The sequence below is a fragment of the Hemicordylus capensis genome, chromosome 2 (assembly GCF_027244095.1).
Source record: "Hemicordylus capensis ecotype Gifberg chromosome 2, rHemCap1.1.pri, whole genome shotgun sequence".
In the NCBI taxonomy this organism is placed as follows: domain Eukaryota; kingdom Metazoa; phylum Chordata; class Lepidosauria; order Squamata; family Cordylidae; genus Hemicordylus; species Hemicordylus capensis.
This window is the reverse complement of record NC_069658.1, coordinates 316,531,330-316,543,836: the sequence shown is the minus strand read 5'-3', so window position 1 is coordinate 316,543,836 and position 12,507 is coordinate 316,531,330. Positions and strand designations below refer to the sequence as shown.

General features: G+C 39.8%; 1 protein-coding gene across 29 annotated transcripts in view; it reads left to right on the top strand.

The window, feature by feature from the left end:
- Nucleotides 1–9,908, top strand: part of ATP2B2 (ATPase plasma membrane Ca2+ transporting 2) — a 697,462-nt gene extending 687,554 nt beyond the window's left edge. For 23 of the 29 annotated variants that reach the window (XM_053294622.1, XM_053294618.1, XM_053294612.1 and 20 more), the window contains one exon: nt 6,304–9,908. In XM_053294622.1, coding sequence (XP_053150597.1) covers nt 6,304–6,615 — 312 coding nt within the window. In that variant the 3' untranslated portion in view covers nt 6,616–9,908. The remainder of the gene's footprint in view (nt 1–6,303) is intronic. The other 6 variants (XM_053294640.1, XM_053294639.1, XM_053294636.1 and 3 more) reach the window with 2 other exon arrangements.
- The last annotated feature ends 2,599 nt before the right edge of the window (nt 9,909–12,507 follow it).

Genomic DNA, 12,507 nt, shown 5'->3' with positions numbered 1-12,507 from the left:
TATAGCAATGGGGCTGCTGCAGAATGCCTTAAAACCAGAGGCGTAACTAGGGAAAACGGCGCCCGGGGCAAGCACTGAAATGGCGCCCCCCCACCGTGCCCCCCCACTGCCCCCCCAACATACTACATTATACTTAGGTTTTTCCTCACAAGCGCCCGCCGCCACCACCAAGCCAGGCCACTGACTGGCTGCCAGGCGCCAGCAAAGCAATGGGGGGGGGTGCGGGCGGCGCAGGAGGGACCGCTCGTGGGGAAGGGGGCACCGACGCGCTCCCTTGACTGCTGCAGCGCTGCTGCACTGAGCAGGAAACATTTGTATTAACAAAAAATTTAAAAAATTTTTTTAAAAAAATGGTCATGGCGGCGCCCCCCCCCCCACGTGACCAGAAAAGATGGCGCCCGGGGCACGTGCCCCCCCTGCCCCCCCTATAGTTACGCCTCTGCTTAAAACTACTTCTGGGCAGCAGCACAGGAGTCTTTCTGCTGTTTCCAATTGAACAGTCACTACACTATTAGGGCTGCCTTTTAAGTTGTGCAGTAGCCCCGGTAGGTCCCTACTGTCGATGGAGCACTGCTTGTCATGTCAGCCACTGTGTCTAAAAGGAATTATTCCCTTGTAAGTGTATTTCCCTTTAAATATGACATCAAAATGTGCTAATCATTATGATTAATGCCTGTAATAAATATATATGGATTTACATCCAAATTCTGTGTGTTTCCCTTCTCAGAAGATGTTCCTGCAGAATCCTCAAACTGTACCTCCCCCTCCCCTTAAAAAAAGTTCATAAAACAGTTTGGGAATATAGCCCCAGCCCTATATACTTCCTCAATAATTTCCCCAATTTCTTCTTTAAAAAGTTACTAAATCAGAACCCCAAACCCCAGCTTAATTCCATGGTGCCTGTAAGTATTTCAGCTAGCTCTTGGAGAAGGAGAAGACAACAGGATGCCTGGATTCATTCAATCATCCTCCTTGCCCCTATCTGAAAATTGGCTGTGTTTAGCAGTGCACATAATATAGGACAAACGTATTGCATGCAGATCTCTGGAACACTGCAGGAGTTCCTTCTCTGTACATCACCATGGATGTACAGTTTACATCCCAAGTAAGATCTAGACATGGAAAATCTGTGTCTACATAAGGAATGTAGAAGGGAATGGTTTCTCCCACATAAATGAATTTATGTCTTTAGTCCCAAATTATATCTGTAACAAGATGGAAAACAAATCTCATGATCTCTTTTTGATTGGTCTCACTTAACAGTGAGCCATAATGATAATGAAGGAGGAACATTTCTGAAGTTGGATTATTGTGAGGCCAAACAAAATTAACATTGTATAGTGCTTTACACATGAAAAGTGTCATTGTAATAATGCATATAAATGTCCTATTAAACACATGTTGGGAGAGTTGTGCTTATCATGCTACATACCTTAAATTGTGTATTTTGAGCTAATTGCACACTGAGTACTTCACAATCGTTTTGTTGCATTCTCACAAATCCCTTGTGAGATAAGACCTTGTTCTTTGAACCACACTTTGAGGCTATTCTCACAACCTCTAAAAACCAGGCTAGGGGAGCCCAGCCCAGCTTTCGGAGGTCATGTGCTGCAATGGGAGCTGCGTGGTTCCCGGCAGCAAACCTCCTTCTGCCCCGACCCTTAAACGCGGTTAGCAGAGCGAGCACTCCACTAACCCCATTTCACAGATCGTGAGTCGGCGCCAAGGCGACTCGTGAGTAGATCCCTGACCGGGAGGCTGCAGCAAGCTTCCTGGCCTCAGGGGTCTCTCCAGGATACCCCATGCACTCACATGGGGCATCCTGGGACTTCTGGGGGCCAGACGGCCCCCAATCCCCACCGCCCCTACCAGCTCCATGATGGAGCCAGTAATCGTGTGGGCGGCCGATCCGGTCGCCCAAGGTGAGCTCCCTGCTTATCTGTGGGGAGAGCCCAGTTAGGCTCTACACATGGATTGTGTGTAGATCCTCTTTGTTTCTTTATTGAACCACAAACGAAAATGAGATTCTGTCTTCCCTGTCCACGTTTTTACACATTGCAAAACACTGGACAAAATTCAATTCAATTCAAACCTTGCACGGGCTTGTAAAATCAGGATTAATTTTATATAAGATGAACCTTAAATTCAAGTATTTAGAAATGGGATAAATGGGACAAATACATGGGATAAAAAGTTGTTGCAGATGCATATTCCTAATGAAACATGCTGCTTTTCCCCTCTCCTGACTTTCTTGAATTCCTGTATAATCCAGGGCATTCGCTATAGCTGTTGGTAGAGATGGATGACCAAAGTAGAAAGCAGCTAGATGACCATTCTAGATTTTACTATAAATATTCAGCAAATTATCTAATTAATCCCTATAATTAAGTGGTAATTATCTGGTTTGCACACACACACACACACACACACACACAAAGTAAGAGATCTAGAATGGATCTTTTACCAGAGAAATTATCTTTCTCAAGAGAACATTTTTAAATACAAAAAGAGGCTTAAGGGGATTTGAAATGTTTACCTAAAGAAGCAAGAAAAAGATTCCTCCAAAACCCGACTTATTTTGCATCAGTTAGCTGTTCTTGATAGCCTCTTATAAGCTATAACACCCTTTTTGTTGTTTCAAATCAGTCCTCCTTTTAATAACAGTGACATTACCCAACCAATCCGATTTGGCTGTGTGATCACATCACTTAAGGCAAATAGAGCTCGCCCCAAACAGGGTCATTGCCCTCACCCTGAAATAAAGATATTACCTCCAACCTGTCACTGTTACTAGGAAGGAAGGATACAACCAGTTGGGGTTGTGGAGTAGCCAACAATGTTGCTTTGTTGGCAAGGGGCCACTTGAAAAAGTGATGGGGAACATGTATTCTATCTGCAGCACTACCCAAGGAAATTTCCCCCCTAATCCCTTAAAAATCATCAAAAGAGGAGCTGTTCTTTGTGGGCTGAGAAAATATATGCAGAAAAATTCATTTCAGACATAACAACAGTCATCCAAATTCTGGCTTCCAAAGCCTTGTCCCTAACATTCCAGTACTAAGCATGTGTACTCAGAAGTAAATTCAGCTGCTTTCAATGGGATTTCCATGTTTAGGATTGCTCACAGGCTTAACAATCTGCAACCACATAAGAGTCACAGAATAGTGTTTCTTATTACTTTAACCACATGAAGAATCAGTAATCCCAAAGCTAACAGCTGCCTCCTCCACTGCCCATTAGTAGACAATCAGCAATCCAGAGATAGAAGACCAGGGGAGCACTGAGCTTATGATGTGAACAGAGGCTACAAACAACCTATTAGGGATGTGCACAAATCAATTTTTTCTATTAGATTTGTACCTGAATCACCCCTGATTTCTTTTTGGTCCAAATCTGCCCCTGAATAACTCCAGATTCAATTTGTACCCAAATCTTCTGAATCTGAATCGATTCAGGGCAAAAAGGGGTCCTGTGGCAAAAGAGTGGGGTGGGTGGTAGTGCCCAATGGGTGGAAGCTACCACCCAAATTTCAAAGATATTGGGCAAAGGGGTGATTTTTAAAAGATTTTTGAAGTTAATGCGTCTTTAAGCTTTTCCCCATAAGGCATAATGGGGATTTCATCAGCCTTAGTTATAACTCCTGGGGGTGGGCACCAGGGTGAACAAGAGCGGGTTGTGGTGGGTGGTAGTGCACAATCGGTGCGAGGAAGCTACCACCCAGATCTCAAAGAAATTGGGCAAAGGGGTGTTTTAATTTTTTTTAAAGTTGGCATGTCTTTGTGGCAGATTTGGGGCAGAAAAGAGGTTGGGGGGGCAGAAGCGTGGGTCAGGTGGTAGTGCCTCAATGGGTGCCTGCTTCCACCAGATTTCAAATAAATTGGTGAAAGGGGTGATTTTTAATTTTGAAGTTTGTGCATCTTTAAGCTTTTTCCCCATAGGGAATAATGGGGAATATCAGCAGCCCCATAACTCCACTTGGGGGTGCCAGGGTGGTCCAAAGCGGGTTGTGGTGTAGTGCACTTAGGGTGCCAACCACCCCCAGAATAAGCCCATGGGGCATTGGGTTTTGCTGTTTTCAATGTCTGAGGTGTTCTGAGAGTCATTTCCTTGTACTTATAGGGCACTAACACCCACCACAACCCTCTCTGGGACACCCTGGTGCCCCCGCCCCAAGGAGTTATCACGAAGGCTGATGAAATCCCCATTATTCCCCATGGGAAGCTCCAAAAATTCTTTAAACATCACTCCTTTGCCCAATGTTTTTGAAATTGGGGTGGTAGCTTCCACCCATTGAGCACTACCACCCAACCCACTTTGGTCACAAAATGGAGGTCCGAATCTCTGAATTTGGGGGGTCCGAATCTGGGCAATTGATGACAGGGGTGATTTGTTTTGTCTACAAATCACCCAAATCAGCCAGATTTGGATACAAATAATTGTACCTGAATCAATTCACTCATCCCTACAACCTATAGTTTAAACTCCTATAGCGGTTTTTAGAAGCGACAACATAGTTTCCAATTACTGTGGTGAACTCTGTTTCCTCCTTGCTCTCTTGTATCACTGTTACAAACAAATCTGAGAGAGCCTAACTTTCCCCAATCAAACATTGTTCCATCTTTTCTCAAAACTAAATCCTTGTTTTGAAAACCCAATAATAATTCTTTTCTCACTTAAGTTGAAATTCTGGAGTCCTTTGGGTTCAAAGTCTGACATTTTAAAATTATTTTAAATGGATGGGGTGCAACTTTGAAATAAGAGTCAGCAACAGATGGTGGCTCATTTTGGATGGGATACTTTCTCCAACCCTAAGGCTCCATATGGATGTATTTGGTCATGACATTTCCATTAACTGGGGAGTGGGGACCTTACAAATGCCAGCTAGTAGAATGCTTGCAACAATTCTGCATGAAACATGCTAGAGAGATGTCTCATTTTGATTAGCATTAATATTTCACTCATAATTAGGAGATGAGTAAAAAGCCCAACAACCATAGAATTCATTTATAGTCATAATACATTTCCCAACACATATTTGCCATTCTGTTTTTTCCTCTCTGACTTTTCCCTTCAAGAAATGCTGTCTTTTCTCACTAGTAACACTTGGTAGAAACCACTGCATTGGCAAGAGATTAACTCTAGAATGCTCCCCTGTTCCTATCACAGAGAATCACCTGTCCTTTCCTGACCCAGAAACATAGCATTTGCCTCTTGCAGCTCACTGTAGGCAGAGTAAATTGTTGTGCTGCCATAGCATTCTATTTATTAGATCATGTAGCTGCCTTTTCCCATGTTCTTGTAGCTCAGTAGCAGAAAGGCAAGGAAATACCTTGGCATAACTAATGGACATAGGTTAAGTACTGCAGATGAGGCATTAAAATGTATCACCTGTGGACTTAACTTTATGGACCAAGTTCACAAATAAGAAAGAGAAAATGAAGAAATCTGATGTTCTTGTATTCAGTTATATGAAACCCAACAATCACTATATAATTTTCTGATTTTACTTGTTATTAATAAGGATTGCTTTAAAAAAAGATGGCTAGAACAGTGGGTCTATACTCGAGTGTTTACCTCACATATGCATGAAGAAAAATAAAAGTTGGATCAACAAATACATGTTCACATTATCCAGGCTTCCAAGTGTAGTTGTTGTGTGCCAGTTAGCTGTGTTTATGTGATAATTGTGACTTTTTCCAGTATAGCATGTTTTTGCTTAAGTATTTTGTCTGCTTGGCTTTTTTTGTGCTTTTGGCTGCTTCATTTAGATCTTGCTTTAAAAAAAAAAAGTACATGTCTTCTGTTCTTCCATTTGGCTCCTGTGTTTGTCTCTCATACTGACCCATCCAACTTTGTCTGTGTTTTGTGCTTTCTTGTTTGAGATGTGGAGTTTGTTTTGTGTTTTTTCCCCCCTGTACAAATAAGAGTTTAAAAAAAGGTCTTATTCACTGCAAAACTATCAACATGCATGGTTCTACATCTGCATTGGAATTAACATGGCTTGTCTTTTACTAGGGATGTACCACATGAGTGGATGTTCGCTTTCTTTAACAAGTGCTTCCCATCAGTTCTCTGATGGTTTTAAACTCATATGGTTTTAACATTGCAGTTGATTCAGACACTCAAAATGCACAAAACTAAGCCACTTGTTTATGCATTTAGCATCCAGAGACTATGGACTACAGCTGCCTGCTTTGCCCCTAACCATACACCACATTTTCTCACGACAAACAAAATTATAAATCACTATATTTGTAAAAGCAGTTACCACTGACATATGTTTTATTTTTTCCGTCCTCTCAGATCCGCGTCGTGAAGGCATTCCGTAGCTCTCTCTATGAAGGATTAGAAAAACCAGAATCTAGAACCTCCATTCACAACTTTATGACTCATCCTGAATTTAGGATAGAAGATTCCCAGCCCCATATCCCTCTCATTGATGACACAGAACTAGAAGAAGATCCTGCACTCAAGCAAAACCCAAGTCCACCATCTTCACTGAACAAGAACAATAGTGCTATCGACAGTGGAATAAACCTTACAACTGACACAAGTAAATCAGCTACCTCTTCTAGTCCAGGAAGCCCTATCCATAGCCTGGAGACATCACTTTAGCTGAAAATGTCACTGCAAAAATATTAATATAAATAATAATATATACATAGAAAAATATGTATAAACAATGCTGGCTGAGAACCTGTTTGAACTCCTGTTCGCTTTGAAAAAAGAAAAGAATGAATCGCTTATAAGAATGGTTGTGGGGAAAGAATGAATTGCTGACATACATATTCCCTTCTTGCTCCCCCTGCAGAAACAAAACAAAACAAAAAAACAATACAAATGCCCTCCTGCATGAATGTACTATCCACTTCCAAACCTCCCTCCTTTTTATTCCATAAGCAGGAAATGCAGAGGACTCCTTTGAGATTATTTATCCAATTCACTGGTCTGTGAGTTTTTCTAAATGCTTGTGTGGCATGGACTCAGTTGTATAGATTAATTTACATAACTTTTTTGAAGTTGCAAAGCTTGACTTGCACAGTAGATTTGCACCAGTTGGACAAAGGAACCTAAAATAAGCATTTATGAGACTATATAGAGAGATATATACATATAAATATATACATAATATATTATAGCTATATATGTGTATATATCCATATATAGTTTTATATATATATATATATATATATATATATATATATATATATATATATATATATATATCCTTGTTGGCATGTTGCCTTTTTCTGCTCAAATTGCTCTATTTTAACTTATTTATGTCCTAAAAATAAAGAATGTAATTTGTTTACAGAACTGTAGATAATATCCTTAACTATTTGTAGGATTAAGACAGCACTTCCTGCCGAGATAATATACAACTTGCTCAATTCAATGAAAACTTCTGTAAGATGGCACCCTGGATGTTTTATTACAACTGTGGTCTGATTTTTGCCTGCTAGGCCTTTTTTTTGTTTTTTTGTTTTTGTTAAATAATGTAGATAATGCTAGCAAATAACAAAAGAAGCCAAAATATAACATACTGGATGTAGCATTGTGAATCTATATAGAAGGTGATGAAACAGAAAGGCTTCCTTTGTTTTAAATTACAAATTTAAATGATCAGGTTTTTTGCTCTCTCTCTTTTTTAATGAATTGTTTGACCTTGTTTTGATGCAATACTCAATGACGAGGCCATTTCCTTATTTAAGTGTATTGAAATGGCTTCTTAAACATATTTTTTTAAAAAAAGATTATAATAAAGCTCAGTGGAGTTTCTGAATATCAGTTCAAAAATAAGTTATACTTGGCTTTGTAGGACGATCAAACTAGTGTTGAAATATTGTGTGCTGATTTTTTTTCCCATTAGAAATTTAGGCATTTATTTCTTGCAACGTATGGGCTGTTGGCATTTTGGATGAGAACCACTATGATTTGTTGCTTTGATTTTTTTTTTTTTAAGAAAACCAATATCATTTTCTGCACTATGTAGACCTGAATGAAACTTTATGAAGTGTATACTGAAATGTGCTTTGTGTGATTCTTTTTAAACCAAGGTTGTCTTCCTATAGTCCTAGAAGTATACAGTAGCAAATTCACAAATGTTTTTTGCCCATGTATTGTGCTTTCTACAAGGAAAGCCATTGTGAACATCTGCAATACTGTGGGTGAGATCTTTTCTTTTCTTTTCAAGATGGTAACAGCCCTGGTAACTTAGAAGCTTATATAATTGCTATGTCAACCACTTGAATGCGAAGCACTTTGTGGGTCACAGATTTTTCATAAATGACTTTTGTATTTAATACAAGGTTTGCTTCAAGACTTTTCAGCATATGATCTTTTCCTTAAACTTGTACAGTGCAGAAGACATTTTGATTAACATGCTCAATTATGCCAGAAGAATTGGGGGGAAGGCCATTTTAAAAATAGCTTGAAAACTCTGTTGTGGTATTGCCTGCTGTTTTAAAGTTGGCTAAAAAGGTGGAACAACTCTGTAATCAGAAGAACTATTCCAACCTAGAAACTCTTCCAACAAGATGAGATACCTGGCCAAACTGCAGTTTGAAATGACTAATGCTCTGAGGACACACTGTGACTATTGGGCCAGGTAGAGCTATAACCAGCTTGAATTGCCAGCTTCTGGACTTTAATATGAAGCTTTTAATGCCATTGGGCTCCACATAGTTTGGTCTGATCCAAACATCTGGCTGAAGAGCAACCTTTCCCAAGCTTACACAACCTTCTTCTCAACATAGTGTGACCCAGTTCTTAACTCTCAAAAGCTGGCATGAAACCCCAGCTGACTTCAGCTCATTCTTAGAATCAAACTAAGTGAAAGTTAGTCAGGGTTCAACTATGGATTGTAAATAACATTGACTAACTTTGTGCTACACTGAGGTTCTGTATTCAACTTGGGATACCATATTTGAGAAACAAAAATAATGATGTTTATATACAGGGAAAAGCATGTCGCTTTGGACTCAAACAACAACAACATTGTTGGTACTGGAATAGTTTTCATTTTCAATATCTTAATATTGATTATTTGCCTTTTATTTCAAGCTTGTTTTTTTGTCAGATTCTTTTTTGGTTTTATTTCACTTTGTGTGTGTGCACATTGTAATACAGCCTCTTAATAACTTGTAGGGTACCATTTGCAAACTTGAAAAACTGTTCAAAGAAACCAACACTTCATTCTGTACATATATAGTTAAAAAAAGAAAGCAAAAGAAAATAGAATATATATTAACTGTGATGCATAGGAAACTTTGGATTCTGTCAACAGAAACCATGCTTTATGTATATGATAAACAGACTTTTTAAAAAACAATGAAAGCAGATGAGCTATAACAACCTTTCAACTTCAAGATGTGCACCATGTTCCCTTTCTTTATTGCTTGACCTCTGTATGATGGGAAGAATGGATAAAAAACCAAAATGATCTATATGTTGACATTCACTGCAATACATAAAATGCTTGCTCTCTACGTACTGTTCCTAAAAGCATGAGATTTGTGGAAAACAACAGCAGTACATTCAGCAATCCATCCCAGTAGCGATTATTATTCCTATATGTTTATTCATCTGTTTTTATGAATTTTTTAAATCTAGACAATAATTGTAAATAAAGAACTTACTGTCTCTGTTCATTTAATACTATGCAAAAGGTTATGCTTTCTATTGTTATTCCTACAGTGTGATGCTGGAATGTTTGTGGTTTCAAAAAAACACACACAGAAGTAAAATATGTGATGTAAATTATTTTATAGTTTGAAACAAAATGATAACGTTTTACTCTTGCTGCTTACTGTCTAATAGATATCTCCTGGCAGGAGCACAAGTGGAAATTGAGAAAAAAAAATAAATTCACAAAGCAGCATGAACAATAAAAGTCTGAATATAACATCCTTCTTTTATTTCCACTTTCAATCAATACAGCTTCAGTCAATACAGATTTTGAAATCAACTGGAATACTTAATATCAAATGCTCATAAATATTTTGGAGTTATCACACTGAATGTTTGGGATCAAAAGTTCTGTGGAACTGACATCATTGGTTCTCCAAGCTGATTCTAAATCATGGATTCTCCAAGCTTTAGGCTGGCTTCCTTGAGAAAAATGACAGTCGACATGGAGACATAAGCCTCTCTCTCAGTTTGGCTGAAAACAGATAACCATGTTCCAAATGGTAATTTACTGCAACATGCACATAGCAGCATGCATGTACCTGGTAAATTATTGACTTGAACACATTCAGATGACCAAACTAGCTAGCAAGACAGAAGAATTTTGTTATACATCAGATGAGAATGTGTAGTATGTTGGAAAATGCAATTTGTGTCATCTTGCTATGCTGGGAAAATAATTTTACCACCCCTATCAGAAATCTGGGGAAAGGAGAGTGATAAAATTCTCCTCAGAGCTTGGCAAAACGATACATAAGATACATTTCTCAATTGATTACATGTACTCTGCAGCAAGTTAGCACTTCATGACTATATTTTGTCGTCTTGACTGAACCAACAAACAGAGTGTACTCTGTTTACATTTGGTAAAGCAAAGCAAAGCTTTACTGTCAGTGCTGGAGTATCAGTGATGTAGTATATTTTCAAAGTTTCTTCAAAAAGACTGTTAAAGTGCATGGGGAGTTCATGTGGCCCTCATATAGGGATGTGCACAAAATGCAATTCGAGTAGTGAATCACAGCACCCCCCCACACACACCTTTAACAGGGAGGAGAGCAGGTCCATACCTGCTCCTCCTCTGCTTGCCGCCACAGGAAGTTCAGTGGCACTCCCCACAGCTATCATTGTATATTGGCAGGGCATCTCCCAGCTGCCCTTGTGCGATGCCGGCATGCACATGACCTCTGCACATGCACAACATCCATTTGCATGGTCAGCATGGTTGCATGGGCAGATGCCGCTGAAGCAATTCTTCATGAATATGAATATGTGGCCTCGTCTCTGTAGAGGGTGTTACAGTTAAATCTTGCTACTTGGGGGCTATGGCATAAATGTCAGCAGTGGCCGGAATGGTTAAAAATAGAAGCAAATGATGAGACTGAGGATATTTAATCAACTCCATCCCTCTTTTGACAGAAGGCACATTTTGTCATTACACAAGGAGAAACAGGGTGGTGACCATTCCATCCCTTGAAGCGAGCATAAGCAGTTGATGATCCAGCTCAGGTTTGGGAAAATATTTTTCCTCTCTACTGTTGCTTGGCCATGGTTGTTAAAGGTTTTTCTGCCTTCCTCTTTGTTCCTGTATCTTTTTCTTGCTCAGGTCCTTGTTAGGCTTCACGGAAGTTTAAGTTGATGAAGTACATTATTCCTTTATCTTTTGCAGTTTGTCACAGCTTGGCAGGTGTCCAGTGCAGGATCTTGGGACTTGGACACTGATCTTAATCCAGGTAATTAGGCTTGATAGTGCATATCTGAAATTAGGTCATTGGATGGATAACATTGTAAAGGTTGAAATAACGTTGACCAGGGATCAATGTTCCCTCTAAAAGGAGTTCCCAGATGTGGACAACAACTCCCATAATCCCCAGCCAAAGGCCATTGCAGCTGAGGATACTGGGAGTTGTAGTGAACAGCATATGGGAATCCCTGTTAGAGGGAACACTGCCAGGGATGCATGAAAATTCCTCCTTTCTGTTGAGTTTTCCTCACTGGATCTCTGTGTTCTTGGAAATATATAGAGTGTCCTGAATACCTTTGCTTTTCCATATAACTGCTTCTCCTGCAGGGTTCATAGTTTTTTCCTCTGAAAAAAACAATTGTGTAAACTGATAGGCATCGTGGTGGGATGGTGTGTGTGGTTGATATTTTTGGATAAGCAAATGCATGTGCAATATTGCTGGTTGCAGTACAATGTCAATTCCATTGCTTCCTTGCCTTGATGCATGATCATATATGCAATCAGAGATGTGTGGACAAGCAAAAGAGAATATGCAAGCATATGAACAAAGACCTTGGAAAATTCCAACTTATAGGTTCAAAATACTATTTTGCTTCTTTGCACTTTGGGCTTTTACACTAATCCAGGTCTAGTACAACATCGTTACACACAATAATTGTGGATAGAAATGTGCCTTCAATTGTGCACTGGAAGTGTGTGTGTGAGCATGCACGTCCATGTGTATGTGTGGTGCATTGGGGGATTCCCCACTGAAGGGCTGCTCCCTTCCCCAAGTTCTATGGAAGCTCGGGCTATTGACAGCCCAAGCTTCCACACAACTGGGCAGTGAGGTAGGAGGCACCTGCACAGCCTACTACCTCACTTGTAGCCCGCATTTAAAACCCGGGCTACCTGGCAGAGCACCGAGATCAAGAGCAATCCCAGCAGTTCTCCAACGACAAGCCCTACCCAAGCTACAGCTCCCTTCCTGGGTAGGGCTGGTCATGAGAATGTTCTCAAGGCCTACAAAGAAAGGAATGGAATGGTTCAGGTGAATGACTGGATAGGCATGTGATATCAATGAGAAAGATTCTGTTTGT